General features: G+C 44.5%; 1 protein-coding gene and 1 pseudogene across 1 annotated transcript in view; one reads left to right on the top strand and one right to left on the bottom strand.

Moving 5' to 3' along the window:
• Positions 1-13,180, bottom strand: part of APBB2 (amyloid beta precursor protein binding family B member 2) — a 340,123-nt gene extending 326,943 nt beyond the window's left edge. Inside the window, exon 1 of the mRNA XM_088021349.1 lies at positions 13,102-13,180. Within this exon, the coding sequence (XP_087877475.1) occupies positions 13,102-13,180 (79 nt within the window). The remainder of the gene's footprint in view (positions 1-13,101) is intronic.
• A 177-nt stretch (positions 13,181-13,357) lies between these two features.
• Positions 13,358-23,255, top strand: LOC148164924 (uncharacterized; annotated as a pseudogene).
• The last annotated feature ends 1,459 nt before the right edge of the window (positions 23,256-24,714 follow it).

Genomic DNA, 24,714 nt, shown 5'->3' with positions numbered 1-24,714 from the left:
GAGATGCACCAACTGATGCTAGGATGGATCTTCTGAAGTATTATTCTCTCCTGAGGCAGGTAAATAGCACAGGTAGGGCACAGTAGTAGTTAGAGAAGACAGATTATTAGCTCCTCTTTTCCAGAAGACCACCAAACCTCTGGTAGTGAACTTGACAATGAACCTGTTCACAGTGAAACAAAGTTTTGGATTTAAAACTAAAAAACAAAAAACAATAGAGAACTGGTCTGGGATCAGCTACTTTTTGCATTGAGATTCTTTTATCTCAATATTCCTTTCTAGATAACCCAAGTGTACTTACTTAAATAATATACCTCCAAACCTTTTTCATCCACCAATTAGTTTAATAGCAAGACAGGAAAAATGAGATGAGAAGGAATATATGTCACTGGTACCGAGTACACAATAAACTCTCTTACGCACTTTGCTTACGTAAGTTACCTCCCACAAGCCTCACAACATTTTAAGGTGGGAATTGGGGTCTCCCATCTGTGGATGAAGAAAATGGAGACATAACTTGTCCATGCTCACCGTTAGCGATGGAGCTGGGATTCCAAGCAAGGATTGAAGGACACCAAAGCCTCAGACCTTCCCTTAGACCCTGATCCCCACACTGGCTCAGGAGAGCTCTCAAACGGAACCCTGGGACTCCCCAAGGCTACTCTCATCAGCAAGTTGAACACGTTCCTTTTGGAGGCTGCCGTTTTGTGCATCATTACTTCTGTGGCTCTCCCAGGACCCAGCTGGGTACCGGACCTCTGCGGCAGCTGTTAGAGCACAGCTGCCTGAAAAATACAGCACACTTGGGCTAAGGGAAAGAGCCTGAGGAGGGGGAAAGACAGAGAACACATGCGTGTGTGCACACAAGCAAGAAGACGTACGTGTGTGCATAAAAATAAAAATAGTAGAATACAAATAAAAATAGTAGAGCTAACCGCAATAATAAGGAAGTAAAAACAAATTCTAAGATATCCAGAACAGTGGTCACATTTCTTTAATATGACTAGTAGGCATATGCGGAATTTAAGGGAAAAAAAACAATCTAACAAAGGAAAAAAAGAGACAAACCAAGAAACGGACTCTATTTTTTTAAAGATTTATTTATTTATTTGAGTAAGAGAGTTGTGGGGGAGGAACAGAGGAAGAGGGAGAAAGAGAATCCTGAAACAGACTCCAGCTTCGTGTGAACCCTACTCGGGGCTCCATGATCATGACCTGAGCCAAAATCAAGAGTCAGCCACTTAACCGACTGAGCCACCCAGGAACCTTGAGAAAGAGACTCTTAACTATAGAAAACAAACTGATGGTTACCAAAGGGGAGGTAGGTGGGGGATGGGAGAAATAGAGGGTGGGGATTCAGGAGGGCACTTAGGACGAGCACTAGGTGTTGTATGGAATTGCTGAATCACTATATTGTACACCTGAAACTAATATAACACTGTATGTTAACTACGCTGGAATTTAAATAAAAACTTAATTTAAAAAAATGGACAGGAGGTACATCAGGATTTAATACATTAGTCTCTACTTACTGGCATATTTGTATATTTGAAAAATTTGTTAAGCCAAAAATTTATAGATATAGTTATTAATACAGATATGTAAATAACTGTCTCTCACACACACACACATCTGGAAGGTTACCCAGACTATTAACTATTAACAATGCTATCTCCCAGAGAAGGAAGAGAGAATGGGGCATTTATACTTAATACAACTCTGTATATGTAGAGAAATAAATAAGACCTAAAGAACACCCATAAGTTTTCAATAATTACTACAATTTTACACAGAGAGGTGATTTATTTTCAAATTTGACCCAGCTGATCACATCTATCCATTGAAATATATCTTCACTTGGCTTTTCCAGGACATCACACTCCTACCTTAGCAGCCACTCCTTCTCAGTCTCCTTGCCCTATTCTTCCTCATCTCTTCAGCCCTAATTTGTTTTTTTTTAAGATTTTATTTATTTGAGAGAGAGAATGAGAGAGAGAAAGCACATGAGAGCGGGGAGGGTCAGAGGGAGCAGCAGACCCCTGCTGAGCAGGGAGCACGATGCGGGACTCGATCCCGGAACTCCAGGATCATGACCTGAGCCGAAGGCAGGCGCTTAACCAACTGAGCCACCCAGGCGCCCCCACCCTAACTTGTTAATGAGAAGCTAAGCTCTTGCAAGTTTTCTCTATCTTCATTCCCTCCCTGAATGATCTTTTACTCCCAAACCTACAGCTCCAGCTCAGACCCCTCCCCTAAGCTCCAGACTCCTAGACCCACCTGCCAGGTCCATAGGTCCAACTGTATATCAATCAAACACCTCAAAATATCATATTTAAAGCTGAACTCCTGTCTGCCTTTGTCCATTTGGGCCATTATAAGAAACACCACAGAGTGGGTGGCTTAAAAACAACAGAAACTGATTTCTCACAGTTCTGGAGGCTGGGAAGTCCAAGACCAGGGCACTGGAAGATTTGGTGTCCGGTAAGTACCGTCTCCCAGGTTGCAGACTGCCAGCATCTTGTATGTCCACGTGGTAGAGAGCAGAAAGTGCTATCGGGCTCTGTCGTGACCCCTGGAAGGGCACTAATCCCATTTGTGAGGGCTCCACCCTCACGACCTCATCTAACCCTAATGACCTCCCAAAGGGCCCATCGCCTAAAATCACCACATTGTGGGGAGGGGTTCAGCACATGAATCTGCAGGGGACACAAATATTTGGTCCATGACCCTCTCCTACCAGAACCTGCTCCCCTGGACCAGCCTTCTGCATCTCCATTCAGAGCATCTTCACACCAACGGCCTAACCAGCCCTGCAGGGTGTTCCACTGCCTTCACCCCAACCTTTTTATCTGAGCCCACTACTCCCCCCGGCATTCACCTCGCTCCAGCCCTGCTGCTAGCCTCCCACTCCTCAAACACCACTGCCTGGAACACTTCTTCCCCAAATATGCACAGCACAGACCACCCCACTTTCCCTCCTTCAAGTCTCTTCCCTTTTTTTGGTCTGAGCCTTGTCCTAATGAGCACATTGTACTTTCATAATCAAAGAAAAACCACAATTGGAAATGACTCCCCCCTTCAAAAACTAAAAATAAAAGTGGGTGGGACCATGGCTGAAGTCATGCAATTGCCATCACCGATCTGAGAAGTGTAGCCAAAGAAATCCAAGGCCACATGCACCCTTTCACCTCTGCGCACACACCACCCTGAGCAGCACCACCAGCAGACTGCATTCTGGTGGTGGCTTTTTTCAACTTACAGTGGTTCAGAACATAGACTGATGTCACCAAGTAATCGGAGACAATTAACAACAAACCAAAGCCGTCTTTAAATTAATCGCTTAGATACAGGTGGTTCACCAGATTTAAAAACAAAACTATGTTGGCTCAACATGCTGGTTTATTTTTTTTATTTTGCCCAATCAGCAATCTGCACATAGCTCTGTGCCAATGTCTAGCCTCTCTTAATCATTTTTCCTCTACTTAAACAAAGTACGGTGTAGTTTCTTCACCTCCTAATCCCAATGTCAAATGGTAAAAACGTTGTTTACAAGAAAGTATATGCACCCGAGGGTGCAGCACTTATACAGGCCCACAAGAATCCATGAACTAGACTGAGAATAGTAAGTAAGCCTTTTAACCCTTGTCTTTCAATAGCAAATACAAGAGTAATTAACGTTAATTAGAGCCAACACTTTTTGAGCACTTACTTCGGCCAAGCGAGGATCTAAGCACTTCAAATTAATATATTCATTTAATCCCCCCAGAGACTATTATCACTAAAAGATGAAAATACAGAGGCACAGTCGAGAGGTCAAGAAAGTAGCTTAAGGTTATACACACTACCTACACTCTTATACCACTGTGAGTGACCCCTGGGTGTCTCCTGTACCTATCATGGTGTTAAGACTCCATGCCTTTGGATATACTACTACTCTCATTTCCCCTAATGTTCTTTCTTTCCTTTGCTGCCTGGCAAACTCCTATTCAACCTCCAAAACTCACCTTTGGGAAACCTTCCCTGGTACTCCAAGGAGAATTAACCAGGCTCCTTCTACTTTCTACCACCATTTTTTGTTCATATGCTATTTTACTACCATGTAAATAAATAACCCCCACACACAACTTGACCGTGAGTCTACGTGGACAGGAACTACGTCTGATTCACACTTGAATTCTCCACACTTAATAATTATCACAAAAATTCATTTACAAGTTTAAGATCTCTCAGGGATCATTTCATAATATAATAACATTTATTAGGTGCCTACTATTCTAGGTACTTTATGCATTTTAACTCATTTAATCCTCACCCTAACCCCATTAGGGAGGATTCCAGTATGTCCCCATTTTGCAGCTGTGGAAGCAGAGAAAGTTAAAAATTCTATTACAGCCCAAGGTGAGAGCTAACAAACACCCGAATTTGACCCCAGGTAATGCGGCTCCACGCTCACTGCCTGCCCAGTACACAGGTTCTGCACTAGACTCTCTGGGGTTCAGAAAGGTTGCACCCAGTTCTTGCCCATAAAGATGCCACATGGAATCCACTTTCCTTTCTTCTTCACGTTAATAGAGGCAATGATCACCTGAAGGATCTGGGAGGGCGGAGATCCCGTCTGCCTGGTTCACGCCAGACACTCACTGTCTAGCATAGGGCCTGCTGTTAAAAAGGAAACTCAGTGGATATTTGCTGAATGGTCAAAAATCATTTGTAGCTTTGAAATGACTGCATTCTTTACATATAATAGCATTATTCGAAGTATCACATATTTTATCTTCAAAACAACTACACGAGGAAGGTATTCTTTTTAGCCCTATTTCATAGATGAGTAAACCAAGGCACCGTGAGCTTCAATAACTTGCCTGAGATCAATCACAGCATTACAATGTGAGGCCAGGATTCAAACTCTGAAGGTATGATTCATCCTGTAGCTTCTTGTGGCTGTTGTAACAACCACAAACTGGGAGGCTGAAAACAATAGGAATTTATCGTCTCAACAGTTTTAGAGGCTAGAATTCCACTATCACGGTGCTGGCAGGCCCCTGCTCCCTCCAAAGCCACCGGGAGAGGGTCCTTCCCTGTCTCTTCTGGCTGCCGGAGGCCCCGGGCATTCCTTGGGTTTGTAGCAGTGTAACTCCAGTCTGCCCCCACCTTCACACAGCCCCTTCCTTCCTCCTCTGTGTCCCTCTGTCATCACAGGGCAGTCTCCCTTTGGTCTGCGTCCAAATTTCCCTCCTGGTATAAGGTGACCAGTCGTAATGGATTATGGGCCTACCCCACTCCAGTCTGACCTCATCTTAACGTGATGACATCTTCAAAGTCCCTTTTCCATGTAAGGTCAAACTCACAGGAACCAGGGGTTAGGACTTCCATATACCCTTGGAGTGGGGGCGAAGTTGGGGCGGGGAGGAGGAGAATGACACAATTCAACCTGTAACAGATAGCCTGCAGAGGGACTGATTCCAAAGATGCAGGGAAATGACTCAGTTTCTCTAACCAGTTACCCTCTTCGTTGATGAAAGATTTGCTAGTTCTCCAATCACTCCTCTGAACAAGGAGCGGTTAGAGGTTTGAGATTCAGGGGTTTCTTTCCATACAAAGTAAAGGGGACACAACCAAAATATAAACATACTTTAAGTACATGAGAAATGTTATCATGAAAAAGCAAGTATTTCCCTAGAGTGGAAGCCAGTTAATATGCGAGAAAAACTTCAAGTACTTATACTCTGTTTCCCTTCCACTCTGGTAATTTGTTATACACCTCCATTTTATCCATTTAAGGCAATACCTTTAAGTTTTGACCAATGAACAATAATTAAACGATATTCTATAACAGTGACCTATTTGATATTTATTTTCTTTTTTAAATTCTTAAAGAAGTGCCCACTTCTTTTGAAAGCTCATGATTCCCTGGGGTCTATAATTAACAGTTTAAGATTACATGCAACCTTCAAATTTTGATTAATCAAAATTAGCCTTCAAGGAAAATGTAAACAAAGTACAAAATTCTTCAAGTAAATGGGTGTTTCCAGTTTCTCCCGTTGATAGCCTCTCTCTTCCTCCAGAGTCTAGTGTCAAACTTGTATATTCAGTCCATATCAATTATATTTTATTCATCTATTAATCATGAGAAATATGTCCACCACACACTGGCAGCCTGATTTTTCTCTGTATGCTAGGGAAGCAACCAGAAACTTCCAAAACGGGTTAATTCAGAATTTGGTTCTTTAAAAAAAATAAAAAATAAAATCTCTGGCAAGCATAATTGTCAACCAAACCACTACTCAAGAATTATTCTTTGAAATGGTTTTATCAGAAGGCATCATTGTTAACTAGTGAATACATTTTGCTAGCATCACCTAGATTATGATAAGGACCACATAAGCTGCCATAACTCATTTTAAAAAATACAGGATTTAAGTCAGGATGTACTGTGGGCCAAAGCTAGTCAAAGCACATGGTAGAGAAAATGATATTTCCTAAAATCAAAGTCTTGACCTGAAATTCTATCTGCTTTCTCATATTCCATCAATTTTCCAGACTCAAACAGAAGTGGATACTAACAGGTTATCCCAAAGGACAGTTCACTTATTTTGGAAGATATGAACGACCCATTTAAAAAAGAAAAAGTAACAGCCTTCCTTAGAAAAAGATCATTATTAAGATGAAATAATTTAGCAAGTAAAATTCTATTTTACTAGTATACCACATTAAAATGCAATTTTCAGACTAATATCTTTACAGAACATTTTAAGACTGCCAGTTGCTCACCCCTGGTGGCTGGAGCTTATCCTTTGTAATTATTCTCAGGACAGGATGCTTAATGATTAGAGAAATAACTGATTTTTTTTGAAAGAAAAACAGTAAAACCCCCAATGACATCCTTTAAAAATATATGTTAACCCTACAGAGAATATAGAAATTTTCTTCATTTAAAAAAGCAATGAGAAAAAAAATGCAAAGCAGCTATAATCACAACCAAATACAATTTGTGCTTCTGATATGAGCTTTCTCACACCAGATACTCTCTACCCTCTTAGGGAATTCCAGATTTTATAACCTAGTAGCTCTTGTATCTTAGGGAAATATCAATTTAAGGATGCACAGTATGTGTGTGTGTGTGTGTGTGTGTGTGTGCGCGCGCGCGTGCACATGCATGCGCAGTAGCATGCAGCATTCACATGTACTAAGTGCCTTCCCCAGTGCCAAGTTCTCCCCTCATAATCTACATTCAGCTCAGTCCTATCACCTGCTCTAGCTGCCCTTGGACGTTGGTGAGCCTCAGCTTCCCCACTTAACATTTGTGAATAATTATAGCAGCTTCCCCATAGAGGTGTGGGACCAAATGATGCCCTCCACAGAACACATCTACCACAGTGACGACTGTCTCCCAGTAAGTGCTCAATAAACATCAACCCTTATAATTTCTATAGGATCCTCCTACAGGTGAGGAAAAAGAGGTAACTTGCTCAGGGTCACTGTGCTGATAGAGACAGACCCAGGATCAAAGCCCAATCCACAGGTCTTCCAAGACTATCAAACTATAAGAGGTATCAAACACACTGAGGGACTATCATTCATGTTCTCCGAAGATAATACAAAGCAGGGGATGAGGTACCAATAAAAACCAAGAACATGTAGTCGAATATAAAGCACTAAAAACCTGCTACCAAGGGCGCCTGGGTGGCTCAGTTGGTTAAGCAACTGCCTTCGGCTCAGGTCATGATCCTGGAGTCCCCGGATCGAGTCCCGCATTGGGCTCCCCGCTCAGCGGGGAGTCTGCTTCTCCCTCTGACCCTCCCCCATCTCATGTGCTTTCTCTCTCTCATTCTCTCTGTCTCAAATAAATAAAATCTTTAAAAAAAAAAAAAAACCTGCTACCAATTATAAACATCTTTCCATTTGCCTTTTCTAAAAGAACTATCCTTTAAAATATTTTAGGGGCGCCTGGGTGTCTCAGAAGTGTCTGACTTGTTTAAGTGTCTTGGGATCGAGCCCCACTCAGCAGAAAGTCTGCTTGTCCCTCTCCCTCTGCCCCTCCCCCTGCTTGTGTGCACGCTCTCTCTCTAATAAATAAATCTTTTTAAAAAATAAAATAAAATAAAATATTTTAATTCTGAAAAGTCTTGTCAGTTTGATCAAGGACTATCTTCTATAGCACAGTAACAAATGTGGGGCTGATCTAGAATGTCTGGTCAACCTACTGACCGTTTCAACAACAGGTAATCAAGAGAGTGGTACGCATTTTCACATGTTATCACAGTAAATCCTCCCAACCAGGTAGGTACCGTTCTAGATATTTTACAGATGGAGAAACCATGGCTCAGGCAGAGGACCCACCTACACCCACGTTCCCAGGGCAGGGCCCAAACTGAAACTTGGCCCTGTCCAGACCTAAAGTCTATGCTCTCTTTAGAACAACATGGATGAGACAAAAGAAAAGTCAGACTACACAGTCACTTGGCTTTGAGGAAACACTCAACAAAATAAATGGGGAAAGTGCCACAGTTTTGGAGGACATTCAAATGAAGATTAATTTTTACCAAACTATTTCATTTCCAAAGCAGAAGTCAGTAACAGATATGGCCAAAAATTTGCCCTACATAGAGCATACCCAATTCACAGTTTCAAACTTGTCTTGGATCAGTGTTCATCTCTCATAAATGAAAGCTTTTGGAAAGGCAAGAGCTTGGTATCAAGTTCAAGTTAAGTGGCACCTATACCCACCACCCTCAAGCTCTTGGGGTCTGTGCCTTCCACACCCCTCCGAGCCAAGGTTAGAGCGCGCTCAGAGCAGCTTCAGTCTAACGCGAGGACATGGTGAAGACATAGAAGCAGTTGTTTCTATTTTTTTTTAGGTTAAACTTTTTTTTCTTTTACTGTAGTAAAATACATATAAAATTCACCATTTTAACCATGTTTAGGTTTACAGTTCAGTGGCATTAAGTACATTCACACTGTTGTACGGCCATCACCACCACCCATGTTCAGAACTTTTCCATCTTCCCCAAATCATACTCTGGATCCATGAAACACTAAATCCCTGTTTCCGGGCGCCTGGGTGGCTCAGTCAGTTGAGCATCCGGCTCCTGGTTTCAGCTCAGGTCATGGTCTCAGGGTTGTGGGATCGAGCCCCATACAGTGCTCCGTGCTCAGCGTGGAGTCTGTTTGTCCCTCTCCCTCTGTTCCTCCCCCACTCACGCTCTCCTCTCTCGCTCTCAAGTAGTCTTTTTAAAAAAAATAAAATAAAACCCCATTCCCCGGGCCCCCTGCTTTCCGTCTCTGTGAATTACACTATTCTGGGCACCATAAATATGCTCCTACAATACATGTCCCTTTGTGATTGGCTTATTTCACCAAGCATAATGCCAATTCTTCTTTGTTCCCAGTTAAGTCGCCTTGAAGAAACACGCTGAAATGCACGACCTCTGGAGGACATAAAAATGAACGTGTGAGAAATTTTTTTTTCCTTTTTACTAATTGCTAGGAGGATATGAAAACACTACAATGGTCAGGAAGGAAGAAGAACAAGAAAGCCAACAAAATCATCCACAATCCTACCACAGAGGCATTCCGTTTTCCTTTCTACTCATTCTCTCATCATTGTTTGCTTTATGCAAATGAATCTGCATAATTACATCATATTGAGTATCCTTTAACTCAACCATCAATCAAAATGATACACCTTCAAGCTTTTCAAAAATTAATTTCCAAGGTCAACACCAAGGAAAAATAAATGTGCTTTCATGAAAACCTGTATCTACCGAGCTCTCCCACAGTAGAAATAAGTTAAAATTGCCTGAAGTTTCACTCTGATGGAAGGAAATTGTCCTTGGCAAACAGAATCATCCTGTAGAATAGTTGGCACTGCAGAAAGAGGGCAACAGCTTCACAGATGTTCACATAAAACCATTTAAATGTTAAGCAAAAATGTATATAAACTCCGAACGTGGCCATCCATCCCACTGTTACCTCTCACAATGGAAAACAGCACAACGGCATCTAATGAAAATCCTGTTTTCTTCCCAGGAAATAAAAATAATAATGCCACAAATCAACATTCCCCCCAGTTGTTTTTTTTTTTTTTTTTTTTCTTGCAACTCACATGTTCTCAGAACTAAGGGGGGAAAGTGTAAAATTTAATAAAACCACGTCTTATTTTTGTTTCTTGTTTCTACTTGTGGCTTGTAAAATATATATATATATATATATAAAATATATAAAATAGCAGGACCTAGTAACAGTAAAGGAAAATGATTTCAGATGAAATAAAACTCAAGTCAGCAGGAGATGACTTTGATCGGGAGACAATTATACCTAAGTCGATGGGATGCAAGACTTCCTTTATTTATTTTAGTAGAAATAGCCTCAAGTCCTAGAAAAAAAGACGTTTTTAGAAAATGACACTGACCCAATTGCTAGGTCCCATGAATAAGAGCAGGGAGTGTTACCTTTATTCCTCCACTCCTCACACATTTTCTGCTCAAATCACTGGAATACATTTAATTTGAATGCGAGGTTTGGGGTACTACATAACTAAACACACAGAGAACCCGTACACAGTAATGGTATCCAACATATTCACCATTCAAACTGAATTTCCTGTTTCACTGAGGGAGAGCAGAGCCCATGAAAACAGAGAACCCCAACACGGAAGACCTGAAAGGACTAATCATTCCAAATCCCTAGGATCCAGCTTCTTTGACCCTATTCTCAGCCAGGCCCCATGCATCTTTCTAGAAATTGCCCCAAGCACAAAAAAAAAAAAATTAAGTAGCACAGGATGGGGCCTCCTCCTAACCCCGGCAACTGACCCAAATGCTCTCTTACTCTGAACTATTTTACAGAAAGACTCATCCTGGGATCTCCCTTAAATGAAACTTTTCAGGGAGCTTGCCCCACCTTGAACCTTTCCTGGCTTGCTGTGTCAAACTAAAACCATAAAGATTAAAAAAGAATAAAACTTCAAAAGAATAAAACTTCAAACTTAACAGAGAATAAAACATCTGCTCTGACTTCAGGAAGGGCCAAAACTAAACACACATCAACTGAAAGGAAATCTAAATGCCAGTATTTTTTAGGTTGAGATTAAGATTCCACAACATCAGCAAAAACTCAGTATATAGTGTCCAACCTAAGTTTATCGTTCCTAAGTTAGGCTCGCCCTTAGGAACTCCAAGCAGGTCACTCCTCTCCCCCTCCTTTACTTAGAGTCAGCTGACACCCAAAGCAATGTTTACATACCCAAAGGAAGATAGAATGAAGTCATAATATGAGCAATTCAAACACAAACCATTCTCTGTTAGAGTAACTGAGGCTTAAAGCACGGGCAAAAACAGCCTGCATCCCACAGGACAGTCTAGCCAGCTCTTCCCTGAATGCAGCAAATGAGCAATGCTCTCTCGGGCTCTAAATGCCATTTATCTTTGCACCCAAATCAATGGGACTGACCAACAGGGCACAAGACATTTGGAAAACCAATAGGAGAAACCCCACCTCTGCCTTTTTCGACAATCCAAGTCCCCGAAGGTTAAGGGGGACGTGAAGAGGAGAGAAGTCTGCATCATGCAAAACATTCTTCTTAGGTGTGCACAAAGCAGCCCCTTTAGAACTGGTCATCCAAGGTGTGCAACAGGAAACACCAGCTCAGAGGAGACTGTGCAAACTAGGCCCCCTGGGCAAATGCTGCATTAAATGGAAGTTTCTTTTCAGCAGGACTTCTGGATATGTTCATGGAAAGAAAAAGTACATGCAGTTTTCTGAACTTGACAGCAGAAGCTTTTATTCCCAACATATTTCCAATCCCTTGGGATTCACTGAGCCCCCTCTGGGAAGTACTACTTTGGATGTTGTGGAAGCAAGGTTGGAGCCCAGATCTGGATAAGGAGGCACAATAATAAGTTGACATCAATCTGGTCTTCAAAACTAGAGGGGCATTAGGGCTCCTCAAAGAGATGTCCTAAAGTTAGTTCCTCTGCACCATTCTCGTGGCCTTAAATTGCTCCTCTCCATGCCATGATCTTGACATGGCCATCAATTCCCGTCACTCGGGACGCAGTCTTAATAGCCACCTACTCACTTGATTTGAAGGAGTCCACCGGGCGCTTTGCATGACATCACCCATCTCTGACTTCTTTATGGCATCTCCCACCCAGAAAGCTGCAGTGTTTTACTCATTGCCATATATTAGGGCCTACGGCACATAGTAGGTGCTCAATAAACATTTACAGACTGAGTAAGTACATGAAGTATTCTAGCAATCCCTCCCTCTGGCTTGGAGAAACGATTACTTAAACATCTGGTTACATTTAATATGAGTTCAATAAGATTTATTATTTCAAATTAAAAGGCCACAGTTATGTTATAGTTGCTAAATTAAATGACAACTGCATTTCTTTTGGACACATATTTTCATACCAAGCCCTATTTGAAAAACCTATGTATTTTTGAGTCATTCCAGAAACAATAATGAACGGTTTAATATGAGCTCCTCCCCTGACCTTCTAGAATTTGGACACAAAACCACATAGTTAACTGGCTCTTATGTTAACCAAACTCATGCTGATCTCACTAACATCATGTTATAAGCCTATACCATCACAACGGGGGATAAACTGTCAGAAAAACTAGCTGCTAAAAACATTCTGGTGCATATTTATTAAAGCCTCCAATGGGGGCCCCTGGGTGGCTCAGTCAGTTAAGCGTCTGCCTTGGGCTCAGATCATGATCCCATCCTGGGATGGAGCTGCGTCAGGCTCCCTGCTCGGCAGGGAGTCTGCTTCTCCCTCTCCTTCTGCCCCTCTCTCCCGCTCATGTACTTTCTCTCTCTCTCTCAAATAAATAAAATCTTAAAAAAAAACAAAAAGCCTCCAATGATAGTTTTCATTCATATATTCAATCTTTGGCAAATGCTTATTGAGCATCCAGGATTTCTAAGCATTGGGAGCACAAAGATGAAGAAGTAACAGTGTTGTCCCTCAAGGGGCTTACAGACTAAGCAAGAAGCCTGGGAAGTGAGTAGTTACAATGCAGTGTGACAACACGGGTAGGATGGAAGAGGGGCATAAGGCGCTCACTGTGGAAGCAAGAAGAGCTAGTCACCCTGTTCTGGGTAACCAGGTACCCAGTGGTCTTCCAAGTGTGGTCCCCAGACCAGCAGCCTCAACATCACCCGGGACATTGTTAGATGTACAAACTTTGAATCGGGCCACACCACAGTCCTACGAATCAGAAATTCAGGGGGTGAGGCCAGCAATGTATGTTTTAGCAGGCCCTCGGGTCATTCGGACACCCACTGAAGGAGGAACGAAATCAAGCCAAGTAAAGAATACACAGACAGTAAGGATGGTTGCAGGCAATGGGAACAGAGGATAAAAGCCCAAAGGCCAGAGAAAGCTGGGCGTGTTGTCACAACGGTGTGGCTCAAGCTCAGAGCATGAGATGGAGAGCAACGCAGATCACGAAGGGTACCAGGGGCGATGCCAAGAGGCTGGCGCTTCATCTTGAGGGCAGCGAGAAGCCCCTGGAGGGCTGGGATGGGCATGCCCGGGCCTGCAGAGGATTTCAGAAGATCACCCTGGAGGCAGTGCAGAGAACAAACAGCGAGGCCATGGAAGAGGTAACTTGATGAGAGGCGACAGTGGTGGGAAGGCAGGGAGGCCCGCTGTCAGCAACAGCAGGGCTCCGAACGGGAGCTTACTTACCCCGCGGCACAGATGGAGGCGCCAGGCATGCTGTGGGACACACGGAGCATCCCTTTCCCCTGGAAGCCTCACCTGACACCCCTACACACAAACCCTAAGCCAGGGCAGGTACGGGTCAGGGAGGGCTGAGTACATCCCACCCCATGCCCCCACCCCGGTAGCACACGGCGCGTTTTATCTCAGTTGCCAGTCTTGCCCTATAGACAGGGGCCGGGGCCATTCCGGTCAGCTTCCACCCTGGTCCATTTCCACCGGCAGCATTTGGCACAGCGCCCAGCGCTTCGGAAGCCAAACTGAATGACTGGAGCCAGCCAGGCCAGGGGGCCGCTGAGAGGCTACTGCCCTCATTCAGGGGTGAGATGACCGTGTCATGGGGACGGAATCGGAAAGCTTAGGAACGGACTGAACTCCTTCATTTTTCTCTAGTCTGTTGACACCATTCAAAACACAGAATGAAAATCCTTACGAGTCAATCAGGTTGGGAAAATGTGACAGTGAATGTGATCTGCTGAGCGGAGGCCACGGGTCCATCCTCCTGTGGAAAGTCGGCTAAGACCGTGGTTTGAGCACTTTTGCAAGTAGGAAGACACAGTTCTAGGCCGCAAAGACGCTGCCACCTAACTAAGAGAACAAGCTGCCTCCCTTTTTTGTTTTCAGAACAACTCCACAACCTTGAAGGAGAGGACCAAAACATTTTAAATCCCATTGACACAGCCTGCATCTTTGCCTTGATTGTGAGAGATGATTTCAAGCAGGCAGATATTGTGGCCCAATTACAGTGTATTTTGGAAGTAGGAGGCACCTAACTTGGGGGTGGAGCTGGTGGGCGTAGAGGGAAGAGTTAGTTACCAAGCAGGCCCTACCACCTGCCTCTCAGTCTTGCATGGAATTTCATAGAGAAGGGAGCTGTGACAATCAGGAAGTAAGGCAGCTCTCCCCTGACCTGCTTCCTGTTTTCACACCATTCCCAAAATAGAGCTAAGGAAAATCACAAATATATTTCTCAGTCCTCCAGGGAAAGGTTCATTAAGGGCATAAATTTGGGTCCCTGGGAAAAAAAAGGATGAATGACAAAGCTATCGAAAGGCCTAGAATCAAGAGGTAGAAACAGTGGAAAATAAAACCCATGGAGAAAAAGGAACTAGAGAAACAAAACCAGTGGCCCATTCTCACCCCAAAGCCTACTGAGAGCGGTGCCACAAACCTGGCTGCCCTGGATTCTCTAAACTCAAGCTCTTGGGAGTCAAAAGTTAAAGTTTTTGCCTAAAATAAAAAAATAATAATAACTGGTAAGATCTTACTTTACACCAAGTATTATTCATTATTATATTCATATAGTAACGCATGAAATCCTCCTAACAACCCTATCATATCTAGCATTCCTACTTATGGATGAGGGAACTAAAGCACTGTCAATGCTATTCTCCACCTGCAATTCTGTACTTCAGTTGTCCCCAGTCATATGGCTATTAAAATGCAGAGCAATATTGGAACCCTAAGAGTCCGGCTCTTAACCACCAACTCCTACTCCTTCCCCACAGGACTACCTTGTGCATGCATTTACTCTAGGATATTTACAAGCATCCGGGGCCTCTACCCACTAGACGCCAGTGGTACTCCTTCCACAGTCATGACAATCAGAAATGTCTCCAAATATTGACAACGGTCCCTGGAGGAAAAAAACTGCCCCCCTCCTTCTTCGAGAACCACAGTTATAGAGATTTAAAAGGCCAAATCTCTACGTTCCCTTTGGGAGGAGTGGCAAATCCCAGGTGTTCGATAGAAGAAAGAGGCTATGACAGTTCTATGGAGGGAAGGAAAAATGGAAAAGGAGTCAGCCGAAGGGTTTTCTGTGGCGGGGTTTTACAGGAGTCCCTTGCCACGGCTCCTATTCCGTGAGGCCTCTTGACTCCCACAGAGTGAGGACAGCCTTCCTTCTCTCCATTCGCTCAGACCTCACACGCATGCCTTTACTGCAGCACCTTATCATCAGTGCTCTGGTACATTCCCCTCTGTCTTCCTGAACTTTGCACAGTGCCTGGCACAAAGTATGTGCTCAATAAACATTTGCTGGACAAAGGCATGAACAAACAAAGCTAAGGTTTCTTGCTGTCACTAAAACAACGTCTGTCTGGTCTTCACTAGTGATCTGAAAAATATATAAATAAATAAAGCATGATTACTGGAGAGGAGAAGAGATTCTGGTCAGACATCAGAAGAATCTGAGGTTGAACCACTGCTTCTCAAAGTATCTATACACCCAGGCCACCTTGGTGGCTTAGTAGGTTAAGTGTCTGCCTTCGGCTCAGGTCATGATCCCGGGGTCCTGGGATTGAGCCCCGCGTCGGGCTCCCTGCTCAATGGGAAGTCTGCTTCTCCCTCTGCCTACCCCCCCACAACTTGTGCTCATGCTCTCTCTCTCTCTCCCTCTCTCTCAAATAAATAAAAAGTATCTATACTCCTGTGGGTCCAGACCATGCCTCAGTTAGTTTCAGAAATTCCGTTTTTAGTTCACTTAGGAAAAAAAAATCAACTCAAGAAACCTAACTCATGCTAAAGAAATTCTAATTTATTATTTCCCTGACAAATAGTACTGCCTAGCAAATCAGCAGATCCACTGACTCTCTTGCCCAGCACAAAAGTCCACTTGGGAAATCAAATGAAGATCAGAAGGTAAGAACAGAGCCAGCACCCAGGAACATACCGGATGCTCCCAAAGAGGGGCACCACCAGCCGGGGTATTGAGGTTCTCTCTCCAGACCCACCACTCCGGCAGCCAGAAGCCTCCGGTCAGCCACAGGCAGCCGGAGAAGCCTGGAAACCCTCACTTCACCTTTTTCCAGTCATCAGAAGCCTCTGTCCTCCTAGCATTGCCTATTAATTGGTACATGACAACTAATCAGATTCTGGGGTATTTTATTTGCAACAGAAGCATTCTAGATTGCAATCTGTCCAGGGAGGTTACACAGCAATGCCTAGTTTCAGACCTATTTAGAAAAGATACTTCGATTTTCTGCTACTCAATGTGTGTTCACATGAAAGAAATGCACATTGGAGCCACAGTATGAAAGAAGTAATTCCACCATTAAATATGTGGATTTATGTTAAAATCCATTTTGAAAACGGATGAAAGGTGAAATTTTCGCCTCTTCCCCAAATGGTGAATTTAGGAAGGTTCCTCACTCATAAGAGAGGAGATAGGGAGGAGGTACCCAAAGGACTAAGTGAAATGTTTCCTGTATAACACAAGGCACACAGTTGACCCTTAATTACTAAATGTTATTTCTTCATCCTGTCGGTCCCTCAGCAACCCATGGACACCTCCATATTGACTACAGTCACAGGGTAAGCATCACGGTTTCCTGTAAAGGCTTTAGTGAAAAGGACCTCAGTTTCCTTATCTCTAAAATGGGAACAGCACCACAGCGTTTTGTAAGAATTAAATAGGGTAACAGCGAGAAAGCCCTTAGCACAAAGAGCTCCATAATTATGTTAGTAATATATTATCATGATGATCCGCAAGATCCAGATATCATTAAGCACAGATTTTTAAAATATTATCTCAAAATATATTATTTTCTTAATCTACTATTTAAAACACAGAAATAATTCGGGTTTGCAATTCCATGAGCAAATTATTCTTAAGCTTCCTCCAGGGATTCATCAAGGCTTGCTCTGGAAGACATGATACTGCAGAGGTCCAAACCAAGCTGGCTGTTACACCACTTGTGGTTCTGTGGCCTTGATTCCATCAGTATCTCCTAGAATCACCAACCCCAAATTGCTAAAGCGTGCTGCCTTGGCAGAAAGAGGCCTGCGTGCAAAGGAACCAACACCAAGATCTGTCATTTGGAGGTCTTGCCTGCTAAAATTCACATTTCAATCAGTTGTCCTTTCTGCTCTCTCAGACCCTCATCTTTCATTCTGGCACTTCCACTGACATTCTTGGGCTGTAATTCAAAAATATCTGCTGGTTCCCAGAGTGCTTTCAAAATTAGCTTCTTCTAAGCTCCTCAGACCCTGAGTCTATACCAGTGACCCTACATTCCTGGAAGGCCCCAAGGCCCCATCAGCCCACCCATAATCTCCAGTTTGGCCTGGTCTCCACTACTCACTCTATCCCAAGGGCATGGCTCTCGACATCCCAGGCCTGGCTTCCCAGACTTATCAATTTCATGGACCATTAAGCTGCCAAATAAAAATATCCCCATCAATTCATAAAAAAAATCTTATCCCCAAATCGGAAGGGTATAGTCTCAGAGAAAAAAAGGATACATCTAATCTGGACACACTTACAAATATTCACTACATCATCATCATTATTTGGATAAGAACAGCAAACACATCAAAAATGGACAATGGCCCACGGCCATAATACTGAGCTTTGCACTTATAAATTGTGTGGAAACTAAAATCTGATGTATAGGGAAGCAATTGTGGAAATGTTACATCCTAAGCCACAGTGATGCCAAGACTTCCTTCTTCAAAACAGCATTTCCCTTCACTCTCTGGAGCTCTCTGCAAGTTCTCTCCAACCTCATCCTCCTAAGTGCACACTTCTCTAGCTCAGCTATAAAACTGCATTCTTTTTAGTCAACTTTAAAAGAAAAACACAAACAAAACCACTCTTCCTCCCACTCTCAGCATTCCTAAAGCATACTTTCCAGGAGAGTTACACTTTAAAAACCTCAGCTATTACCTAGTAGACAAAATTTTGCAAGATTTCAACAGGGGGCAAAGGATAGACTGGTTCACCTTCTCTATAACCACTGTCAAATCATTAATAAACAAAGAAACACCCTAATCCGTAATGCCATACCATTCATTCTTTCCATGTTCTCTTCCCATCTTTGTCCATATACGTCTGTACATTTTATGTATCAATAAATTATACATTGAGACTTTTTCCCTGATGATAAAAGTAATATCTGTCCTAGCATCTATTCAATGCTTAGAGGACCAGGTAAGATTCAACCATTATGGAAATAAGATAATGCAGAAAGCAAATGTCTCCTGTGAGTCTACACCTAAAGGCCTCTAATACTTTTCAAGTGATGCAGGCTTCTTACTTTTTGCCAACTTGCAGTGACTTGACTGTCTTCTACCCTCTGTGTCCTTCCTCTCTCATGCTCTCACCTCGTGTTTGGAGTTACTGCCCCACTCCCACCAGAGGCCCAGCAACCCTGCAGCCTGGTTAATATGAGTGGCACTAGATTCGCTGTTTATTATTGATTATTAAAATGTGGGTAACAACTCTGGTGTCTCCTCACCTGCCTCACTTAAAGGTTAATGACACTGAGTTTTGTGAGCATCATGAAAGCAAAGTGCACTACAAACCCCAAATGGATGGCTTTCCTTTGCTCTCGGCCCCATCATCATAACTTGCCAAAAGACGGAAGGAAAAAAAAAAGTTCACGATCTGGCCAAAGATGAGTGGGTGCATTCCACCAGCCAGCACTCCGGCTACGGCAGGAGCTGACCCTGGACACCTGCCCAATACAGGACGGTGCTAACGTGAAATGATGATGAGAATTTTATTCCAGAGACCAAGGACTATATTTCTAATCAAGGGCTGAGGAGAGAGGATGGGGGACATGGAGAAGGCTTGCCAAAATTTCACGTCAGTGGGCCCGGCACCCAAGACATGTGACACCTTCCTCTGCGGCCTCTGTGGTGGCTTCTTTCTCAACCTATCTGCGTGCCCAAGAGCAGAGACTCCCCTGAGAAGATGTTATAAAACAGTTTCAAATATCCAATGTGCTTCATCCAAATCTAATCATCACCTTCTCTCCCACCTAGACTTGGCAGGGCCACAGAGTTAATTTTATGACAACCATTCTTTAGCAAAAACTAAAAGGGAGTAAGGATTTGGCCAAAAAAAAGAAAGACATTCCTCAAAGCAGTACAGGCCAGACTCAGTGAAACACAAAATTAGCTTCCTCTAATGCTCTAAATGAAGGCCCCCCTCCTCCAATGGTCACATCACAGACCCCTGGATTGGGACAAAAGAACCCTAGATGCACGCAGAGGGTGCATTCTACTGCAACTCCCTCATTTTACAGATGGAAAAACTGAGGCCCAGAAAAGTAAACTGACTTTCCCAAGATAACACAGTAGGTTAAAGTAGCAGGAGAACTGACCCAGAAGGCAAGTCTTGGGAGTCACTGGTTGGTAGTCTTTCCACCAAATCCCACCAGACTCTCTATAATGGAGAATCTGTCACTCTGACTCTGACAAACCTATCAACTGGCAGAAATGCCATCAACATGCAGAATATGCATTAATAACACATTCAACATAAAATGGGTAATCTGAGTTTATCTTCCTTACAGTTAAGCATATTTGTTGGTAGCACAACATTGTTGAAAATAAATGAGCATGAAAACAGTTTTTAAATCCACATAGAAGATTCTTTAAAACATTCAAATCATTTTGAAAACATGCTGTTCCAATCAAATCTAATTCCAAATAACAAATCAAAAATATTTCACATGAGAATGCTTATTTAATAACAATGGAACCCGTAGAAAATATTCTCACATGGGATAAAACTTTAAAGTTCTATTGCTGTACAAACAAAGGACTGTCCACCTCCCCAGAGGGGTTTTCTGTGGAAGCTGACATTCATGTGAAAGATGATGATACACAAGATAATATATGTGAGAAGCTTAATATCAGATTGACACAGAGCAAGCATTGAACAAATGCTAGTTTCCTTAACCTGGGGAAGGAAAATAAGAATCGCCCACATAACTAGTAATACCTTCTCACAATACTTTCCTAAAAGTCCTACAGCCATGAAAAATTTAAGCTGTTATAACATCAGGGTGGTCTTTTTTAAAACTGTAACTGGGGTGCCTGGGTGGCTCAGTCAGTTAAGCACCGACTTTTTTTTTTTTAAGATTTTATTTATTTGAGAGAAAGAGAACGAGAACACGAGCAGAGAGAGGGGCAGAAGGACAAGGAGACTCCCCACTGAGTGCAGAGCCTGACCTGGGGCTTGATCCCAGGACCCTGAGATCAGGACCTGAGCTGAAGTCAGATGCTTGACTGACTGAGCCACCCAGGTGCCCCTAGTGCCGACTCTTGATCTCAGCTCAGGTCCTGATCCCAAGGGTCGTGAGTTCAAGCCCCACAATGGGTGTGAAGACTACTTAAAAAATTAAAAAAAAAAAAAGGTGTAACTAAAAAAGATATAGAGAAACAACATTCCATTTTTCTTAAAAGACACATTTAGATATCCTAAAATCAGAGTAATCAGCATAACCCTGTACTAATATTATCGCAAGCTTTTCAGTATTAATTTCTGTTGTAACAGAAAAAAAAATTCAATGTTGGCAGGAAAAGAAGTAGTCATTAAAAAGTTGAAACGTGACATAAAAAGAGTAACAGTTTTAAAATATATTATCACTGCACATGTGGATTCTTGTAATACTTAGTACTCTTTCCTTAAATAATTTTGTAGTCTCTTATTCATATTACTCCAGTTAAGTGTAAAGCACCAGTCTTTTACACTTCAGTTCACCAAGCTTTTCCACTACCACTTCATACAAGTTTCAGAAAGTGTGGAATGTAGTGCTGGCAACTTGGGGGTGAATTATCCAGTTAAAAGTATCCTTTGGAAAAGAGAATAAAAGTTTAAGAAACTCCTTCCCTATAAAAGGATCTCAACTTTAGAGTCCTTTCTCAAAGCTTCTGAGCAAATATCTAGGGACATCCCTAGATTAGGAAGACCCCAAGTGACTTTTGGGGTGTCACACAGTAAGGTGATGACAAAAGGACAGCAATAGAAATCTTGAATCCGCTTTTCCCCTGGAGTTCTACTGGCCCATTGTACTCTACTGCCACCTGTGTTCTCCCAGCATCTCCCCCAGCGCCGACGGTCCTCGTACATTTGATCAAAGCCATCTCTTCAAATCAGTGCATTTCTGATTCTGCAAGTTACCATAAACAATTGTCGAACAATTACTGTTTTCAAGCTACAAACGGAAAACACAACTAAGCTGCTACCTGAGTTCATAAAGAAATCCCCCTTCAAAGATTCTGCTCCTGAAAGGCCAGCTACACAAATTCAGAAATCCTTAATTATCATGGCCATTTTTCAGGACAAGATGTGAAATATAAGTCCGTGACAAGGGCAAAAATAATCAAAGGCTTAAGAGACCCAAATCCACAACAGATCAGGATGCCACTGTGTGTTGGTTTAAATCGGTTAAATACTATAACAAATGACAAACCAATGCCACCTCGCAAAGTTTCCTCATTTCTTGGAACTGAAGCTCCACTGCTGGCATCGTTTTATGATAATCCTTCAGGTATTTCACCTAAGTCATCAGGCGCAATGGAAAGCCAGCGACTGAGGGACTTCTTAAAACTATGCCCTCCAAGAGCCCAGCCTCGCCCGAGCTTCCGACACTGACCCTTATTCTCTTCTCAGTTTTGGTCCTCCCAACCACTCAATGCATCCAAAACCGTTTGTCACAGTCGTGGCTCCAAACTGCGCAGAACTTGACTACAAAACGGCTACAACTCTAAATCTGATTTCTCCCATTTATTTTTAATTCGTCCCACGCTCCCTCGGCCCTTCGGCCCCCGCCCCCTCAGTTCTAGATAGCTTCACAGCGTTCTAGACCACCTCGCATTGTTTCTTTGGGACTCCGCATCCCTCCCTCCCTCCAGCACTGTTTTCATCGCACAAATGTCATTTCTATCGTCAACCCTCCACTCCGCCCGGCGGGCAGCAGAGGAGCCTTCAGGACCCAGTGGCCAGCTTCCCGGATCCTGTCCCCTTCGCACAGCCATTTTCTAGTTAAAACGCTCTCTGCCTCCGAGGGGGAAATGAACTTTTCCCCCTTTGATCTCCCATCGGCTAGCGTCTGAACCCCCAAGAAGCCAGCGCCGTCTCCAACTCCCCGGCAGGAGCGCGCTGCCGCCCCAGGAGGGAGAGCCCAACCGCACAGCAGAGGCCGGTGCCAGGGCAAGGGGGTGTGCGCTCTTCCCTGGCGGCGCCCGCCCTCACTTTTCCCCTCCGCAGCCCCCACCCGGGCGCACCCCCTCCAACCCTGTCTCTCCAGCCCCGGGCCCTGCCAAACCCGGGCTGCCGAGGGAAAGAGAGCGCCGGGAAGCAAGAAGGATGGAAGTCAAGGAGTGAGCCCGCAGTCGCCGTGCCACCCGGCCGGCCCTGCGGCGCGAGCGCAGGGCGCACCGGACTCCGCAACGGGCGCCCGCTGCAGATGCGGCGGCAGCTGCGGCAGCTGTGGCTGCGGCGGGGCGGGCGGCAGTGGCCGCGCAGCCCCAGGGGCCGGCAGGAGAGGAGCAGCCGCCGGGGCTGCGCGCAGCCACTCGTCGCACGCCGCTGCCGCTGCCCGGATCTCTCGCCGGCACTCCCGGGCCGCCCCGGGGTCCAGGGCAAAAGCAAGGAAGAAAGCGAGGCTCACCGGCGATGCGCGCCGCGCTCGCTCCGGCACCGGCGCCCGGCGGCTCTGCTCCAGTCTCGCCTTTCCCGGAGCGCCCGGATCAGCTGCGGGTGCAGCGCACGAGCTTCCTACTTGAGACCAGGACGGGCTCCGGCGACTGAGCATGCCCAGTGCCGCTCCGCGAGTCCCGCGCAGGCAGCGGCGCCGGCGAGATTCCACTTCTCCAGGCTTTGGCGGCGGCTGCGCGAGGAGAGGCTGGAGGGGCCCGGCCAGGCGGGGGCCGACCGCGAGAAAGGCGGGGCCGGGGGCGGGGGCCGAGGAGGAGGGGGCGGGCCGCGCTCCTAGTGCGACCCCTGCAGGCAGAGGCTGCGGGGCCTCTGGGACCCTTGGTTCCCCTACTGCCTGGGAAGATGGCAGGGAGGCTGTGGGGGCCTGGGTGTCGAGAGCCAAAGGCTGGGAGTCGCGATGGAGCCCAGTATCCCCTCCATGTGGCCTGGCGTCTGTCTGCACCAAAAGGCAGTTGGGTAACCTCATCCCTGGCTAGTCTTTTCTCCCACATTTTCTGCAATCCTTTATAATGGGAAAATGTACCCAGATGAGAGCTGCCCACACCCACCCAGCTGCAACTTGTAGGCGAGAACTTCTCCTTCTGCTTCCTTATCCAGAACCCCAGGCGTATGCCACACACACACACACACACACACACACACACCCCATTCCTTGATGTGAAAGTCACAGCAAGATCACCTCAGGGGAGAACATACCTGCAGGAGGGGAAAAGCATAATTTCCTTTTGACCCCCAGGAATATTACCTATAACTCGAATTGTACGCAGACAAGCAGAGTCCTGATAAGAATGGATACTCAGTAAGCAGTAATCAGTGCTCTGCCCTGGATACTGTGAATGGCATCCCCAAATCATCCTTAGGGTTGTTCTTCACCAGTGCAGTGGTTGTCAAAACTCGAGCCTGCGTCAGAATCACCCCCAGGCTTTAGAGAAATAAAATGCTGGGTCCCCCTCCCAGAGGCTCCGAATGAGTAGGAGGTGTGGAGTGGGGCCCAAGCATCTGTATATCTGACTAGTTCCCGGGTAATGCTGGCGCGGCTGCTCTTGAAGACCACACTTTGAGAACCAATACTATACATACATATACACACAGCCTCACCTAGGATTTGTGTCAGGAGGATTATGCTAAAAGCAAATTAATAGTAACTATGAAGTTATGGCTTCTCCTCACTTACCCTCTTCCCCAAACTTCCAAAATGCACTACTTCCTCAAATAAACTCACACCTAGCTGGTCCTTATTCTTCATGTGAGGATTGTGTGTGGTTGTGGTGGGCAGTACTTCATTGCTTCAACTATCATGTATTTATTGAGGATCCTTATGGTCTATAGTAAGCCCGGGAATACTAGTGAATAAAAAAACTCAGACCCCTGCCTTCATAGAGCTTACAGTCCGGCGAGGTGGGCAGACCTCCACCAAATAATCACTCAAAAATGTCATATAAAACATGGAGAGTGCTAGGAGGGAGATCTACGACATGTGCATAAAATAGTGTATAATGGGACCCTGATGCTGACTTACAGTAGGGT

The sequence above is a fragment of the Eumetopias jubatus genome, unplaced genomic scaffold (genome assembly GCF_037043125.1).
Source record: "Eumetopias jubatus isolate StellerSeaLion01/CBP00866 unplaced genomic scaffold, mEumJub1_p1.0 scaffold_2, whole genome shotgun sequence".
Classification (NCBI taxonomy): domain Eukaryota; kingdom Metazoa; phylum Chordata; class Mammalia; order Carnivora; family Otariidae; genus Eumetopias; species Eumetopias jubatus.
Note: the sequence above shows the minus strand (reverse complement) of the source record. Positions and strands in the feature narration are given on the sequence as shown.